The sequence below is a fragment of the Passer domesticus genome, chromosome 2, assembly GCF_036417665.1.
Source record: "Passer domesticus isolate bPasDom1 chromosome 2, bPasDom1.hap1, whole genome shotgun sequence".
In the NCBI taxonomy this organism is placed as follows: domain Eukaryota; kingdom Metazoa; phylum Chordata; class Aves; order Passeriformes; family Passeridae; genus Passer; species Passer domesticus.
In genome coordinates this window covers 63,984,117-64,003,018 of record NC_087475.1, presented here as the reverse complement: position 1 = coordinate 64,003,018, position 18,902 = coordinate 63,984,117, and the positions used below count along the sequence as shown (strand labels likewise).

General features: G+C 42.6%; 1 protein-coding gene across 1 annotated transcript in view; it reads left to right on the top strand.

Moving 5' to 3' along the window:
• The first annotated feature begins 1,786 nt into the window (after nt 1-1,786).
• Nucleotides 1,787-18,902, top strand: part of KPNA3 (karyopherin subunit alpha 3) — a 47,977-nt gene continuing 30,861 nt past the window's right edge. The window contains exon 1 of the mRNA XM_064408825.1: nt 1,787-1,982. Within this exon, the coding sequence (XP_064264895.1) occupies nt 1,905-1,982 (78 nt within the window). The 5' untranslated portion in view covers nt 1,787-1,904. The remainder of the gene's footprint in view (nt 1,983-18,902) is intronic.

The window sequence follows — 18,902 nt, the reverse complement described above, 5'->3', positions numbered from 1 at the left end:
AGGAAGAGGAAGAGCATTCTTCTTCCAGATTTTTACTCATCTCCATCAGGCTGCAAGCCTTGTTTTGCCAGAGCTGCGAGGTACAAGTCACAGTCACTTGAATGATCCAAAGAGGGGCTGGGAGAAGGCAAGTAAAAAGCTGAGCTGTCAATTAGAGACCTCTGAAAGAGGGCTGTGAAAAATTTATATATAGCTATAAGGATCTGTTGCAGACCCTGATGTGGTGTAAGATGAGCTAAATTTGAACGTTACATGTTTTCATTATTTTGGGGTTTTCATTTTCTTGGATAATACTCTGCTTTATGCAAGGTGTTAGATCACTGCTTACCACTGACTACAACCACATCACCCACACACATCCTCTCTTCTACCACGAAAATTCCAGGTGTGACTTCAGGGCGCTGTATTTGACCCAAAGCGCTGTGCCCAGGCTACCATCAGTCTGGAGGTGCTGGGTCTGTCTGCAGTCTGTCCAAACGCTCCCAGAGCTGCGCGTGGGGATAATTGCAATTGCAATAACCGTGACAGTTTGGGGACAGTTTGTTGGGCTGGCAGAGCCTCTTTGTGCCCTGCATTACAGTAGGTATGTGGCCCAGCTGCCACGTGTGTGTGTGGTATGAAGGGCACGTTGGCAAAGCGCTGGATTTGCTTTTCCCAGGCAGGGCTTGCTTGCGTGGCAGACCCACCAAAGGGGACTCAAGGCTTCCCAAAACACCTGTATTTCTTAGGTGCTTCCTGTGCAGCATTTTCCAGGCTGCACACAGCGATGTTGGAGCAGTCATGAGGAGCAGAGGGAGGTGCAGAGCAGAGCCATGATACAGCCTTGGCTGGAAGAGCTGCTTGAGGCCGCTTTGTGCATGAGCTGTGCCAGCGGGGTCACCCCGGAGTGCATCTGGGGGGACAAACCCACAGCTAACATGGCCAGTGGAATCCCGGGATGCATTAGGAAGAGCATTGCCAGCAGGCTGAAGGAGGTGATCCTGCCCTTCTGCTCAGCCCCGCTGAGGCCACATCTGGGGTGCTGTGTCCAGTTCTGGGCTCCTCAGCACCAGAGAGACACGGGGCTCCTGGAGCAGGCCCAGTGGAGAGCTACAGGGAGGATGAAGGGACTGGAGCATCTCTCCTGAGGAAAGGCTGAGGGAGCTGGGCCTGTGCAGCATCGAGAAGAGATGACTGGGAGATCTCTTCGATGTCCATGAGTCAGTGCAGAGAGGTGCCAAGAGCATGGAGCCAGGCTCTGCAGGTGGTGCCGAGCAACAGGGAAAGAGGCAATGGGCAGAAACTGCTGCACAGGAAGCTCCACCTGAACATGAGGAAGAACTCTGCAGTGCGAGTGACCACACACTGGAACAGTCTGCCCGGAGCGGAGACTGTGGAGTCTCTACTGGAGACACCAAGAACCATTTGGATATCATCCTGTGCCAGGTGCTATCAGCTCACCCTGCTTGGGCAGGGAGATGGGAGCACAGGTCCCACTGTAGTCCCTTCCAACCTGACCGGTTCTGTGCCGTCGGGCCCCCGTTTCTCCCGCAGCGCGCGGCGTCGAGCCGGCTCCGCGCGGCCGGGCCGCCGCTCCACGTGCCGAGCCGCCGCCCGCCGGCACTACAAGCCCCAGAATGCCACGCGCGGCGGGGGCGGGACCAGAGCCGCGAAGCCGCGCCGCGATTGGACGGAGCCCGCCCGCCCTTCGCGTCACGTGCGCTAGCACCGCCCGTTCCCCGCCCCCCCACGCCCCTCCCAGTCACTCAGCAACGGCGCGCGCGCGCCAGCGCCCCCCTTCCCGCTCCCCGCCCGTTTCCCCCCCTCGCGCTCGTCACGGAGCGCGTCCCGCTTCCCTCCGCCCCTCGCGCGAGCCGCCGCCGGGAGCCGCCGGAGCCGCCTCGCAGGAGCCGCCGGGAGCCGCCATGGCCGAGAACGCCGCCGCCGCCGGCCTGGAGAGCCACCGCATCAAGAGCTTCAAGAACAAGGGCCGCGACGCGGAGGTGCGTGCGGGGCCGGCGGGGCCCCGGCCGGGCCCGGCCTCCGCCGGCGGCCGCCAGAGGAGAGGAGGGGCCGGGCCGGGCCGGGCCGGGCCGCGCTCGCGGCGGGAGGAGGCGGCGGGGGGAACGCCCGAGGGGGGTTTTTTTTTCTTCGCCGTCATGCGGGCGGGCGCGGCCGGCGGGGGGCGGAGGCGGCGGCGGGAGAAGGGTTGGCGCGGCCGGGCCGCCCGCGGGCCCCTCCGCCGCCTGCCCGGCTCGCCGGGGCCCGGCAGGGCCCGCGGGATGCGGCTCCTGCTGCCGCCGCTCCCGCCCCGGCGGCCTCCCCGTCCTGCCGCCTTCCCCGTGCCCGGGGCTCGGATGGGCCCTCGGACAATGGTGCCGGCCGCCCTTTGTGCCGCCCCCGGGGCGGCGGCGGCCCTTCCGCCGGGGCTCGGGGCTGCCCTGCCCTCGCCCCGCCGTGCCGCTGCCGCTCGCCGAGGCCTGTGCTGCTGCCGGGGACCGCTCCCACGCTCTGCTGAGCCTGGGTACAGTGTGCCGTGCTGGCCCATTTTGTTCCGTGTCCAGCCGTGTGTCAGCCCCTTTCTTCTTTTCAGTTTTTATTTTCAAATGCTGGTAGGCACATCAGTAATGGTTTGCTGGGCGTCTGCGTCTAAATGGGGAAGGAGTGCGGTGCTCGGTAAGGCTAACGGGGTGGTAGTTTATTCCCCCGAATTTGAGAGTTTCAGGGGTATTGGGGGCTTATTCCTTAGAGATGTTCCAGAGGTCTTCGAATCTGCCTGTCATCGGACGCATCTTCGGTTCTACTCGCAATTGAAAGAGGAAATCCCAAATCTCGTGTTTAAGTTTCTGTAATAGGAAAGGAAGGGGGAGGGAGCTCTGAAATCGGGCTAGGATTGAAATCGGCTTAGGATTCGCTAGAGTGAAAACCTAAATATGTGTCAGATTACTTTGACTTCACCTGAGGGTGTTTTCCATGCTTCTGTTGATTTTATCACTTAGCTTCTATAATCAGTAGACTGGAATTTTAGTCCTCTGAAAGCCCATTTTGTATTTTAGCAGAATTCACACTTCTGCTGCTATTGTTTGGGTGGAGACAATTTTATGCAGGTCAGGCTTAGCAGCAGCAGTGTCTTTAAGATGACATTCACAGTGTAAAGTAATCTTTAATTTTTATTTAAGTCTGCAACAGTGAGTCTTCCTTACAGAAAATCTTGCATGTAAAGAGTATGATAACTTCAACACTTCTGGCTAACATTAGTAAATGTTAGAAAGTAACTAAAAATTACCCATCCTTCTGTTTAGCAGTTGCTTCTCAGGGTAAGGAGGGGGCGTGGTGCATTTCTTTTTCCCCTTCTCATCCAGTGAGGCTCTTCCTGCTGCTCCTCATTCATTTTGTCCTTGTCTCATCTCTCCGTATTGGTTACCGGCTTTGTTGCTGCTTTCTCAGGCACTGGCCTGAATCCATCAGAGCTCTAAACAGGGAAAGGTTAGGTATGTTCATGCCGAGTGTGAACTGATCTGTCATCCACGCTTGCTTATATTATAGCCTGCCCTAGACTAGGGGAATTGAATGTCTGCCTCCATGGGGAGGAAGGAGGGAATGGACTGCCTAGGCTTTGCTGAGATTGCTTCTGCCAGACCAGCCGAGGTAGCTTTGCTCTCATTTCCCCCTGAAGGGGAGTGATTATTTTGGAGTAGTGTATTTGCTCTTATGGAGAAGTATATCCCTGGGGTTGTCTTCCAGTGTGCTGAGTGATTTCCTTTCTGTGGCTGAGCCTCAGACTGGTGCAGAGCTCCAGTAATGGTAACGTAGTTAAAGCTGTCAATCTGCTTTTGAAAAGGGTTAAAATCTAGGTAACATATTTCTTTTGCACTAACAAGTAGATGAAATGCAGAGGTGTTTTAAAGTTGTATACCCATGGAGATATGCTGAAATGAAATTTAGGTTCATTTAAAGGACTTTTAAAGATTGGAAGTGTTTCAGTGTCTTTAAAAACAGCTTAATTTGTATTAAATGACTGAGATTTTCTACTAAACCTCCTTTTTGACTCTTTTCTGATCCGAATATTTAAAACTTCATGTTAGAAATACCCTTCTGGAGTAAACTTTATCTAACTTAAGCCTCTAAAAGTAAAGCAATGTAACTTAAGTGTAGAGTGGAGAATGAGTGAGCACAGCAGAGCTGTATAATTGCCATTAGTTACTGTGCCTCTCTTGAGGAGCTGATACACAGACTGACCTGCTGATTGCACAGATTGTCTCTATGTAGTGAAAGTTATTGGCTCTTCACAAAGTATTTGTTTTCTAAATCAAATATACCTAATTCCCATCTGTCAGCCATTAAATACACTTGGTTTGCTCCCTGTACTGCAATAAAGAGATCATGCCTCCAGTTTTCTATACTCAGCTTTGGAAATCAGGAGGCATCAGTGTTTTCATTGGCATTGATCTACGCATTCTCATTTCATCAGATTCCACCAAAGAGAAATGAAGTATTTAGAATGCTGGCATAATAAATCATGGTCTGATGTCTAGATTATATCCTCTGGAAAATTTAAAATATTCAAAGCTGTACAGTCTCAGCTTCAGTTTGAAAACAGTGGCACTTGAGTCACCTTCTGCCTGGAAACAGTCATTGCCTTTGAACACGTTCTTTAGTAATCTTCCTTTGACTGCTATTAAGTACTTGAGAGTTACTATTGATCCCCTCTGGGTACAGACTCTTCTGGCAGACCAAAATACCTACTCCTTTAATTTGTTCTTAACTCATATTTTATTACTGGGTTTGCTGGGACATATAATTTTCTTTCATTTTTCTTAATGCAACTTTAAGGGAAACAAAAGATGAGTAAGTACTTTTGGATTTTGCTATGCACCCCGTGCAACTTGTCATTGTGATTTTCTAAGAGCAGAGGATTGATCTGTTGAGCAGAAGTCAAAGGATCTGAATGTTTGACCTGTACAGGTTCATTCTCCTTTTTCTAGTTTCAAGTTCAGGTGGAAGTTTCAACCTCTGTGTCGTCTTCCTCTTTTAGGGAGGTAAAGTTGTTGATACTGAACTGGAATTTTGATTTTGGGGTATTAATATTGAAAAAAAACTATTTAGCCCTCAAAAGGGATAATAGCAGTATCAAATGCCACAAATTAAGTGTTCTTTACTTAATATAAGTTTCTGTTCTTTCTTTAATTAGTGAGGTTTTTCTATTTTTATAGGTACTGACATGTGATTAGCAGCAGATAAGGTTAACCTCAACCTGCAGAGCTGATCCATAAGGAGCCAAGACACTCATGGCTTCATCTGGACAAACGACTGCCAGTTCTCTCCTCACAGTCTTCTGTGTTCTGTGTTCTCCTGAGATGTGAAAGAGGTTTTTGAATTGTTACACATACAATGAGGAGGCTTTTCTGTGTTGATAATGGACATGAGTCTTAAGTCTCAGTGATGTTTTTTTCCCTAAATATCCAGCACTAATTATTCCAGTACAGTTGAGGTTTCACAGGACAAAATTAAACAGTTACAATCACTTAATTTGTGACACTCATTGTAACTGTGTTTATTTGTTTATATTGGTATCTAAGCTAGCCTAGCTTTTAGAAAACCTAATTCAAACCTTTTGATTTTTGCAGTTCTTCAGCGTCATTCTTTGCTTAGTAACATCCTTCCTAGCATTATTTACTCCTTCAATATTTTGGATTAGAAATGTTGCTTATTCTTTATTACAGTAGCAGGCACCCATTTGTTGACTCACAGTTCTGATGTTTAAGGTGATGGATCAAACAATCAGCCCATTTCTTTCTGCCAGAATTAGTCAGCATCCCTGACTAAAACTGAGGAAAAAGTCTTGATGAGCAGAGGTGTTATAATTTGTAGGGCTGTCTGCATGACTTGCTGGTGTTTTTTGTGTGTGATATAATGAGACTGTGTGGTCTAAAAAAATCAAATTAGCAAAGTGCATACTAAATTAAAACTCTATGTACTCTCATTTAAAAGAAAACCAACCAAGGAGAGAAAGAAACCCAAAACCTGGAAGGGAGTTAGCATGTTATAAACTGAATAACGTCATGTAAAAACACTTCAATGACTGGGATTAGAATTTCTTTTTTGTATACTTGTCATACCCATAGTCATAAGTCAAAAGAAGACAAGTCCTTGATCTTCTGTTGGTTAGGCTGTGGGGTTATCCTTCTGAGATTTGTTGAGGGCCATTTACCAGAAGGAAATATAGCCATTCTGTCATCTTTCACCTGCTCCTGCTCTATTTGATTTTTAGTTTCTAAAGTCTTGGTCACTGATGTCTTTTTCCCAGTTACAGACTGTTGTGTGATCTTTAAGTATCACCTTTGGGATCAGGAACTTTGAAGGATACATTTTTATCCTATGCCTTAATCATTCTCACCCCAAATGAGGCAGAGAAAGAAAGTGGGTTTAGCCCAGATCTCTGTCATCAGCTCTGGCAGATTCAGTGTATTTACTGCTCCTACAGTGCTAGCAGTGAGGATCTAGTTTTTGAGGATGCTTGAATTCAGCCCCATTTTTCTATCATGCTGCCATCAATTTTTTGTGAGTAGAGGAATGTTGTTGTGGGGAGGCCAAATCTGTGCAGTCTCTGGGCATCTGGGAGAAGGTACAGGTTGGCTTAAAGCTGTGTTCCTATTGAAGACTTTTTGCAGTGGAGGTTCCATACCTGCACAGCGTTAGCAAATGAGTGGACATGCTGCTGCCAGCTCATTTCTGGGCACTGTGCTGTGCACTAACTAGAGTTTTTGCTGTCTCCCTTTCCTCTCCAAGGCTTGGTGAAACAGGCATTGTGGCAGTCCCAGAAATCCTGTTACTCCCAGCTCCTTTGTACCAATGCAGTTTCTTTCAAAATTTCACAGTACAGATTGGTCAGCTCTCTGCATTTCACTTGGATGCAGGAAAGGATACCAGAAGGAAGTAGGGATTTAACAGCTGGTTTAGGTGGGTTTAAGGTACTGTTGTCCTGCTGTAAGGTTCACTGGCTTGTTGAGTCTCAGTAGGTAAAGGGAAAACACAGGTGTCAGGTAACTTCCTGTTGGGAACTAGATGCAGTACAAGATCCAGTACTCTCATGCAGAGTTTTTTAACTCCAACTGCTTCTTTATTACCCTTTATACCCAGTATATATACTCTTGGGAGAATAAAAGTGTACATGTTTGTAGCTTGGAAAGAATTACATAGGTAGGAAGTAAGGTACAGGTGTGGGAAGCCTCTTTGGTTGCTATTGCTGCAGAGTTTTCCAAGCTTTAGACTGCAAGTAAGTAGTTCAGCACTGTGAAATGTTCGTGACTCTTGGCAGAAAGCAAACACCTGATATAAGTCCATTTAGATGTACTGGGTAGTGTTTGCCATGAGGTTCAAAATCAGTAGAATGCATTGCATTTAAAAGATTTAAATACACAGATACATTATTAAATCATTGTTTATTTCTAAAATACCTGTGGAGAATGCAATTTGGAGATGGTATCTTGTGATGAACATAATCTTCATAAGCTGATTGGGATCTGTGCTTGCTGTATTGAGGCCCAATTATTGCTGTTTGCTGTTGTGATACACCAAGCCTCTGGTAATCTTCCTGTAATTACAGAATTTGTTTTTCTTCATTCGTGTGTATTTCTTACACTATAGCAGTGGCACTGGCATCTCTAAAGCTTCTTTTATGAAAGAATTGATTTTTAATTTGTAGAATATTGAAGTCTGGTCACAGATGGTAGCAGTGTAACAGTCTGACTAGTTTTACAGGGCTCTTTAACTATTTTTTACATAAGTTCTTTGAGGCTTTTATAACTGTACAGTTCCAGCGCATATCTAAGCAGGATGTTTTGTCCTTTAAAACTGCATTATATGAAAATACAGCAATTAGGAAGATGCAGCAGGTACAAGTAACTGAGCAGATTTGTATTTGTTGTGGGATTAGAAGTGGAATGAGGCATCTAGTTCATAACAGGCTAGAGGAGGCAATGAACTAGTAGATAATGGGTTGTGTCATCAAGTAGTAAAGACAAATTATCAACTGACCTGATTTGAAAAAGAAATCCAAAATCTGTATCTTTTCCAATATTAGAGTCTGTCAGTTGTTTCCAAAATACCTGATGTGGTATTTTGATACTGAATACTCTGATACTGAATTGACATTCCTGCTTACTAATATAATAGCAGAAACTGGGCTTTGTATTCCATTTCACAAAATTTGATGTGGGTACTCAAAAGCACTGGTATCTTCCAAAAAGTCCTGCGTCAGAACTGTCTGCGCCTTGGAGTGAACTAGTTGCAAAGCTCTTCATGTTTCTTTAATTTTCTGCTCCCTTAGCTTCCTGAGCCAGCCCTTCACATCTGGAGAAGACCAGTAGTGGCTCAAAGAGGTCAGTGTGAAGGGGAGAAGGTATATCTTGTCTAGTGGTATTTAACTGTTGGATTGTTATCCCTTCACAGATAAACACCACTAAATCTGCTGGGGAGGCTCCTCTGGCTCACCTAACGCTTATCTCCTTTCTCAGGCTAAGCAAATGTTGCAGTCAGCTTTGAACTTGATTTTGTGTGTATTTAAAAAGTACAGCAAGTACAAAATGGGAATCTATAATGTGCTAGTGTCTGCAGAACAGGAGACAGATTTGTATCTTCTTCATTCAAACACCTGTTACTGAATTACTCATTTCCCTCATACTCTGTCATGTCTCATCAGCTGAGGACCTTTCTTGAGCATTTTTAACCTTTGTTATTGTCAGATTCAGTAACAGGTGGACTTTGGAGGTGGTGATAGAGTAAGTGATTTGCAAAATCCGTTTGGAGAAACAGCTTCCTTTCAAGACTTGTAAGCCTTGATGGAGATGTGTTTGATGAGTGTTCAAGCCCCACTGCAAACTTGCTGGCGTGGAACACAGAGCTCGTCTGTATGAGGAGAAGGTGGTCAGTCACACAGGGTGCTAGCGTGGCGTGTGCCCAGGTTTTCAGAGGTGCAGTAGGGGATTCCTGAGCAGGTAGAGTGTCAGATTTCAGGTTTGCAGTTCTTGGAGTGCCAGTCCTTGCCTTTCCTTAGTCAGCTGCAGTGTAAGTCCAAAGGTTGATGAAATTCTGCAGAGAGATGTTGTGTCTTGCTGAGGTAACTGAAGTCACCCCTAACCAGCAGATACTCTTTGCATGCAGCTTTTTGGCATCAGGGCCTCTCACTTCTTTTCATGCACATGTAATGGTAGGTGTAAAGTCAGTGGTAGTCATTTCTCTGCAATAAAAATCTGACTTTCAGCCAGATACAGAAGGCTTTCCACATCAGGAGAGGGTCCTGAAATGAGAGCCCTGCTGCGATTCATCAGGATCCTGTTAACCACTGTTTGCCAGGTGTGCAAGAAGAATCTGTAGTGTTCATAGCACTGATCAAACAGCACTGAGGAGAAACCTTCCAGACAAGAGGCATTGAAGGAACACTGACATGTGACAGCATCTTTTTTAATGGAAGGATGTATGAATTGGAATTTTAAGAAACTGAAGGAATCCTCAAGGAGAACAGTATGATAGCCAAAATGTTCAAGTAATGTAAGCACACTGACTCTTATGTTTCTGTCACATTAAAAAATGAAGTAGAAGCATCTAGAATTCAGGATACTGAAATGATTAAATCAGAAGGGCAGCTGACAAGGTTCATAAGATTGTGGGATGTTGCTAGAGTGTATTTTCTAATTCCTAATGCTCCATCTTCTTCCTGTGTTGTCAGCTGGGTTTGTTGTTTTCTCTTGCATCTTGAGCAGAATGGTCTCTTCATAGATTTAATTAGGCAGCTAGCACATGTTTAATCTTTTTTTTTTGCCTTTTGATTATATCTTTCAAAAAACAGTGAAGAAAATCTGGTTTCATTTGAGCCATGTAGTATTATACCAAAAAAGTCTGCTGTGGTTGAATGTAGCCTAGCTCTCTAGGGACTTGTTTTATTGGGTTTTTTTTCATGGCACCCTGTGAATGTATGCAAATTGCAATTATTTTTCCATTTTATAGGTGTAATAACAAAACATTTTTCCCACTTCACAGGGAGGTGTTTATAAATATATCATGGATTTATACAATGATCATCTCAGGTACTTTGGTATTACAGTTGAAGACTGTTTAAGTATCTGAAAAGGGAGTGTCTTTATTCAAACACAAATTGCACAAGAAGGTATCTGGCTAGTATTTAGCCTTGTATTTTTTTTTTTCTTTCTAAGGGAAACTATTATAAATATTTGGCATGCTTAAGAATCTCTGGTCTTCTGGTGTTTGCCCCAGAAATCTGTGAAGCCTTTTTGACCAAACACTTAATTTTGTAATGAATTTCTTGAAAGTGGTTATCTACAATTTCATATAAGTTTGTACCTTTGAAAGTATTTAAATCTTTATGTTGATCATAAGATCATAAATTTAATCAGTTGTTTGCACCTAGTTACTATGAATGGTCCTAATTTTGCTTTGCTGCTTTGATGTCCTGTACACAAGTGAATATGGTATTTTGTCTGTGAAATATGGCATTAGGTGGTAGGTTTGGTTTCTGGCAACATCTCCTAGTAAAAAAATGAAACTGTACCTGAGTTGGTGTTCTAGACTCCTCTTTAGACTCTTCCTGTCTTCTGGACTGTGGAAGGGGAAAGGGCTTCCTTGTCTTTTGTGGAGGCAGTCAGGTTTTTCCACCTGACTGGACAGATCTGCTGCTTTCCCTGCTCAAAAGGGATGGGAGGGATGCTTGCTTAGAAACTTTAGGAGAGGACAGAAGGGGTGTCATGTCTTAGGCAAGACCAAGGAGTTGTGTAGGTATTTCATTTGTTCTCCCTCAAGGACAGGTTAAGCTTCTCTTTCCAGGAAACTCTAAAGCAATTACTATACTGCTCATGCAATATAGTTAAATAAATAATTGCCTTTTTAGAAGTTTGTGTACTGGCAAAAGCAGATTCTTGTAACATAAAAGTACCAAATCTCAAATCCTTGTACTTATTTAATGTGTCAAGAAGCCTTAATCTTTTCACTTTCAAAAGAAGTATGAATAGGAATCACTTGTAATTAGACTATCTTGGTTTCCACTCTTGGTGTTTATTTAGTGTATTACAGTATTCAGATAAGGCAGAGCTGGCATCTTTGTGAAATTCAGTATGCCCTTCTCTTTCCAAAAGATGCAAGAGGAGAAGAAAAACTTGATGCAGGTATTCATCAGTTTCTTTTGGGCTGCAGCATAAGTGACCAAACACTGCAGTTAAGTTTTTCAAGGTAGACCTTGTGTGAAAATGGAGATGGCAAGTGACTGCATTGCCACTACTTTTTGTGACATTCTGTGGAGAGGTTCCTTGCCCCACCTAGGACCACCAGTAGTACTTGGAATTAGTTGGTGACCCTTGCTGCCAGCTGTTGGTTTGTGCAGACCACCTCTTGCACAAGTGGTGAGTTTGTCTTGGGATGCTGTTGGATTACCTGGAAACTTGGTTTTGCCTTCAGGTGGAGTCCAAATGGGTGCATTGTGGTCTTTGGTCTGATGTCAGTAAAGGTGTGATTAACAGTGTTAAGATCTACATCTGAATAGAAGTCCTGTAAAACTTTTGACAGGATACAATGTCCTTGATTCACACAACAGTAGTAACTGGAAATGGACTAGGTTTTGTATTCCTTCCTTGAGTTTTGATGTTGAATAGAGAATTCCAGCTCTTTTATTCTATATCAAACCAGGAGATAACATGTTCATTGTATTCCAGTATTAGTGCAATTTGTGTTGAATGCAGCCAACTTGCTTTGAGTGCAGTCTCCTGAGAGTTGTTTGATAGGTTTGTACTTGTAAACTGAATAATTGGTAAATGGGAGTGAAAACAGGAGTGCTTGCCTCTCTCTTCTTTGCTGATAGTAGCTCAATATGGAGGTTGAACAGTTGCAGAGAGGATATCAGGACCTCAAAGAATACCCTTAAAAAGAGCTGGTAAGAAATAAACATAGCAATTGCTTTTTTGCTGAGATCTTTTTGAGCAGTAGAAGCAGACAATGTGGATGGGCAGCTCTGTCTGCTTCCACAGGGCTTTCAGGTGGGTCAGCATCATGAGCAGTAATAATTGGAGGTTTGTGGCTTTCCATATTGGCATGGGAATCTGACTTCAGTGAGTCATTACCCACCACTAGTAAAAGAGTTACAGTAGATCTCTCATTCATCCAGTTTGCTGAGGCTAGCCAGGTTCAGATACTTGAATTATCTTGCCACAGACTAGTTAAGAGAAGGTAGCTGGGCTTAATTTCAGGGGCACCAAACTGGGGATTAAAAAAACCAAAAAGGTGTGGCAGATCCAACTGCAAAAGAACTAGTTTTCCTTTAGTGGCCTTTATTAACCCTGAGGAGCATACCTCCCAGACAAATCATGGCATAAGATACAGTAGCATAAATACTGCCCTCTGCTCTTAATGTACCTAGTACTGTGTTAAATGTTACAATCCAAAAGGAAGGTTTAAAATATTGTCTGCACCACACAGGGAATCTCAACTAAGTTTTGATACCTTCTGCAAAATAATAGAATGTTTTACCTAAAAGAGGAGTGAATACCTTTTAGGTCAAATAGTAATCAAATAAAACTGTCTTGGGGTATCACATCAAGGTACAGACACATTTTAAGTTTGTTTGGCTGCTTTGTACTGTGGAATCCATGCCCCCTGCCTGCATTTTTAACTGGGTCAGCATAATTTAGTGTGGAGCTGTGATAACAAAGCCAGAAGTGAAGTTGTTCTAACTTTGCAGTCTATAAAACTGGGAAAAAATTTCCCTTTTTTTTTTTTTTTTCTTAGATAGTTTGGAACTTTATGTGGGTGCACTTGGTAATTGAGTCTCAAAATTAGGCTTGGGGAAGAAGAGTCTGCCTAGAACATACACTGGTTGGGGGAGAAAAGATGGGTAATAATCCATGATGCTGGTGAGTAAGGGAATAAACCTAGCTAGAAGGGTTAATTTGGACTGAACATTTGGTTTACTTTGGCATGGATGTCAAATCTTTTTGCATGTCCAAAAGAACTAGATGGGATTGGTGTACAGAGCATCATTGTTTTTAATTCCTCCAGTTGTGATTAAGTAGTTGCATTCAGTTGATCATGATGCAGCGCCAGAATTCTTCTCTCCTCTATTGTGAGGTACTTGCAATTTTGGAGTAAGGGATATACTCTTTGAGAGTGTAAACAGGTAGAACAGCAGTGTCACCTCCTGTCAGTGTTCTTAGACTTGGGTTTTATCTGAAGCCAGCTGTTATCAGAACAAGTAAAATATCATCAGTTTAAGCCTCAACTTTACACATACTAATTATATGCCTATGCAAATTAGGAATATTTCTCTTCTGATGTTAACCAAAGATAGGCAGCTGACAATCTTAATAATCTCATCAATTGTATACAAACAAGCATTTTGATGGGGTTTTTTTCTGCCCCAAACCAACCTGGCTCCTGAGGCTTCTGCATTTTCATGTGCATAGCAGTATTTCATACTTTTGAAGAGGTGTGAGGGAAGGAATAGGGAAAAAAGGCCAGTAAAGCAATTTCTAGGGAAGATCAGTGTTTACTTAATATATACAAACATCACCTTTTACTGTCTTGCACCTGCACCAATGTTGTGAAATATAAAAATTGTGCTCAAGAATATGCTCATATGCAAGGGGGAAGGCATTGGTTAAATCCAGTCCAGCTGTTGGAACTGGGCCAGATTTTTCTTTCAGTTAGGCAGGTGGAAGTAGTCTAGAATTGACTTGCAAATGCTAAGCTGGTTGGGCTCCCTGTATGTTTAATCAAGCTGCTTTACTAACCCAGCTATGTGTTCAGGGTAGCTCTTTCCTCTAAGCATGGAACTTCTGATTTTATGAGTCCTGTTTCTGTAATGTTGCGAGACAGAAGCAGAAATAAAGAATTCATCGATGTTTGTAGATTCAGAGAAATTAGAATTGGTCAGTGACTTTGTTCTCTCCACTTAAGAGCTGAATTTTTAAAGGAATTAAATGCATGTCTTTACTGAAGTTCCTGGAAACATAATTTGTGTGTCCGCAGGATAGCCAAAGCTGACATTGGGCTGTGGTGTTCATCTTGATGCCTTGAGAGGCTACCTAGAAGAGAGGCTGGACAGTGTTAAAGGAATAAAGCAGGTATTTATTAGAAGGCCTTCAAAGGATACACCTCGGGCAGTGCAAGAGCCCGGCTGTGGCTCCACCCAAGGTGGACACTGGGTCACGAGTTTTCACACTTTTATAAGTTTTGCTCCATTTACATATTGGGGTTAATCGTCCAATTACAGCTTGAGGGTATGAAGTCCCATCCTCCCAGATTGCTCTCCTCACTTCGCTGTTGTTTGCACTTCTTGGGCCTGAACCTGCAACTGTGTCCTTGGTTCTCAGGCTGGAAAAGGATTGTTTTGTCTGACTAAACTGTGAGGAGAACTTGCTAACGCTTTATATGAAGTTCAGAGTTATGTACTAATGCAGTGCAGAATATGAAAAATGTGAAAGCTAAAACATAAGGCATGAGTCTTGTCAAGATGATGCTGGTTTCCCATTGCCATGGGCTAGCTCGAGGCTGATGTTGCTGGCTGGCCTGCAGGACAGTGGCAGTAGGCAGCTAGCTGGACGTGGGGCAGCTGGCAGTATTGACGTGCTGCCTGCATAAAAACATGTCTCCTCCCTCTTAATGTCTGATGGTTTGTGGACTTGCTTGCTCAAGTTGTAATGGAAGTGGTCTAAATGTGTTGATTAAAAGTTGACACTGCTGGGGTATCCCACTGAATGAGCTGGATGCTCAGGATGAGCACCACACTGAGCTCCCTTTGTTGTTACAATGGTAGATAGATTTTTAGTTCTTAGATGCTGGTTATGCTTTAATCTTCCTCTGACACAATTGGTATAGCTAAAAGTAGTTAAAATTATTGAAATTCATACCACTTACTGTTGCAGCATTTGATTATTTTTTCTGTGCAGCAAATCTACATTATTAAGCACCCTGTACATAAAACTTAATTTTTAATTTTGTTTAAGGATCCTGTATCCCAGCATACAACTAGTCAGACGGTCAGGTCATTATATTTAATTTTGTATCACTCACACATTTAAATAGTTTTGGTTTGCTGATTTGTACTATAACTGGGGATTAAGTAGTCTTACCGAGTGTCCAGAATTCTGTGACTCCAAAAGTGATATACTTAAGGAACTTTAAAAGTGTTTATAGTCAATTAAGATTGATTTTTAGATATGAAGTAGAGACTTAAAAGTAACAGAAACCCTAAGACTAGTTCTGGTATTTAACTGTGGATGAGATTGAGCTTGTTAAAGTATTAATATTGTTTTAAAACATTCTTTCATAAACACATGACTATTGTGACTGCTTTGTCTAAGGTGTGATTTTTATTCTCTTGGATTATTAGCCTGATACTTTTTTTCCTGCAGCCTTGTGTAACTATAGTAGGGTTTGGGTTTTTGTACCCACCCTACCCCCCTGTCCCAGTACTTCATGTATTTGCTACTAAGGATTTTGAAAAATGTAATCTTGTTCTCATGTAAAGTTCCTTGGATTTTATTTTTTTGTTTTTAGTCTACAGAAGCTATATGGGTTGCCTTTTTGAGTAGTTTAATGTATGATGCAGTTAAATGTTTTTTATGTTAAATAAAGGCTGGAAAAGCTTGTTAGACTTACCTCCATAGAATTTCAATGTTATTCAACTCTTCAAAGTAATGCTTTTTTTTCCAGAAAGGTCTGCGTGGATCATGGTGAGGCACCAAGTGCCAGTGTGGTAGGAATGGTATTGGCTCTTTAACACACAATGATCTTGTACATTCTGTGCACCCTCATATGCAGTTGAATGAGTGGTCCTTGCGCAGCGTGTGTTGTTCAGGGAAAAGTTTCCAAATATTTGGTCACTGAAAAATAATTATTTGAATTACTCAAAAATAATTATTTTAATTGCTGGTACAGCTTATGCTGATAATTCAAAATTTCAGAGGCTTTTTGATATCAAGAGTTTGATGCAGTTTTGTGTTCAGTCATAAAACAAGTATCAACTGAAAAATAAGACATTTCCCTTCACCTCAGGTGGCTGAAACTGAACTTTTAAGTTTCCTGTCATCTTGTTGAGAGAGAAGCCACCCTTGTTGAGAGATCTGAAACACTGATCTGATGAGTACAGCTGTATTCTGTGTTTCTTCTGCCCACTGAGTATGTCAAAGGCATTATTACAGGGACCGTGGCATTCTTTTCCTCTTTTTTTTCCCCCCCAAGGTCTAGTGTCTCTTAAATCTCTTTGTCTTTTGTCAGCTTAGCATTTTTGTGTTTTGTATCACAGTGAAACAAAGTTCCCTTGCAGCCCTTAACACAGCAAGTGATTTTCTTCTTTGGCATATGAAATTAATTTCAGATTTGAGGGATCTAGGAATTACTTTTCCTTCAAGTGGAAGGTGATAAGGAGTGATTCTTCATAGGTAACTGTTTGTGTCTGACTCTGGAAGAATATTCAGAAATTTAGGGTAGAAGTGAAACACTGATTTATCCAACCACATCTAGCAGATCTTTTGGGGTTTTTTTTATGCTTTATTTTATAAAATAATAAAATGCTGAGGAACTTGAAATTAGAAAAACTGCTCAACATCTACTTTTGACTTGTAACAAGACTTACAGTACTTGGTGCATTACTGTTTTCATGTCAGCCTGTCAAACATACTGGTAAATAATTGTTCCTTACATATAGTGAACTGGGGAGAAGAAATCTCTTGTTACAAAAGCTTTATGAACTTAAGTCTGCCTTGAGTCATGTATAACAATTGAGGTGTAATGTTGTAGCACAGCTTGATAAGTGTTGTGTTCTTATTTCTTAATGCTGGCTGGCAGTTACTCATTTTTACTGTTTGCACTTGGTGCACGGTGCATTAATACCTTGTGTTTAGGAGTGTCCTCATCGTTCAGATGCTGCAGCTGTCATTGGTTTGTGATTTGTAGGATTTTGCCTGTGCCGTGTTTTCCCTGTCTGAGGTTATTTTTTTATCCAGTGGAACAGTTCAGCCTTGGCTTGGGGGTTAGTGTGAGATGTGCTGTTCCAGTGTTCCATGAAGTTACTTGTTTGAGCACATTATGTTGAGATGTGATTGTAGTCAGAAGCTGTGGATGTCAAACCCTCTATTAGATCCATTGGTAACCTCTTGCTAGGCTTCAGCTGGTGTGGTATCTATAGACTTCAGCAGATGTTCTCCCAGCCTGGAACCTGGGAATGAATCCTGGGTTAAGGTGCAGAATAATTAAATCTCTTCTGTCTTATCTGACCTGTATTAGCTGGGGAAAATGTTTAGCCTTTCTACTAGAGTATAAATCCCTTGTAAATACCTATCAGTCCCCTACATGCTGGGTCTTGCAGATTGTGTAAAAGCGTGTTATTCTGCTTAGAGTGGTAATGATTCCTTGAAGGGAGGCTAGCAGTGGTACTTAAGACTGCTTCTTTTATATACTCTTGCATTATAATATATATGTCTCTTCTGAGGCTGTAGGAGGGTGCTGATGACCTGCTGTATTTCTAAAATGGTTCATCTGAAACACAAGCTTTAAATACTTTCAAGAAATGGCAAACCAGGACAAAAAATTATCTGAATCATTTAGGTCTGGTTTTTGGGGAGTAAAATCTGGGCTTTGTCAATCTTCCTGTCCTATCCTGTCCCACTCTCCCCACCTCACCCCACCAGATAGGTTTGGAAATTGTGCCTTTTGGTCTGCAAGTTTTAAAATAAAGCTTCCAAAAGCCCAGCAAGAGTATGCAGAATATTATGCTATATGTGTACCTGCATTTCTTGTAACTGGATGAAGTTGATATACATTTTAGGTCTTTCAAGGTTGACTTAAACTGTGGACATTCAGAGTCTTACCATAGAGCAGTCTGTCCCTGGTGTGTCAGGTCCAATGGTAAAGAGGAGAAAATCAAGCTGGGCAACAGTCTGGAGAAATCCTCAGTAAGAAGCATGAATAAAATTAGGTAATCAAGACAATGTAAAGTGCATTTATGTGTTTTTCATGTACAGTCTGTACTTGGCACAATTGACAAATGTGAATTAAGTGGAATCCATAGTCTTTAAACACATTGATATGCAGTGGTCATCTCATGTGTCAGGAACACAAAGTGTGTTAGAAATAGTGTCAGCAGACTTCAAGCAAGGAGCACTGATCATGATCCAGCCATGGCAACCAAGTTTAGCTGCCAGAATGCACCACAGATTCTTTGGGAACTTCAGTCCCATGTGCTTGTAGGAAGCCTCTAGCCCCAACATTGCATCACTGATTTTGGGTGATCCTGATGACCCTGACAAACTGATTTTTTTTAAAGATGCTGTGCCAGCAGGAGAGCCCTGGGAGCACTAAGACTGGGAGCCCTTAGTTTAGTGGGGGGCACTAAACTGTTTTGTAACAGTCATTGGTTCCATGGAGTTAAAACTGATATCCCAGTTATCAACCTGTACTACCTTTTAAAGGAGGAAAATAAAATGTATCAGAGCTGCTTTAAGGAGAAAACACTCATTATAAGTTTAAAATGAAATGAGCAGCTAAAAGGATAAAACCCAGGTAATATGGAGATTGCCTAAAGGGTATTAGAGCTCAGAAAATCTGTGGTACTGGACAGCAAAAATGTCTGCAGAGGTGATAACCTTTGTTATGAATATTTCTAAAGAGTGGTCACTCTCTAAATGAGGAAAAGATGGGAGATTTTTGTACATTAAATGTAAAAATCGTAATGGAGTAGTGAAATATTTTGAAGATCAGCTTGATAAAAACCAAGGAAGAGTTAAAAAAATATTGAGACAGATTTGTAATAGGGTAGGATCAGACAGGCTGAAGTAATGGAAGCATGATACAAAGATGAAACCATGATGGAAAATCTGAGTGAATTTTATGCTCTTAGAAAGAAGCTTGGAGTCTTCCCAGTA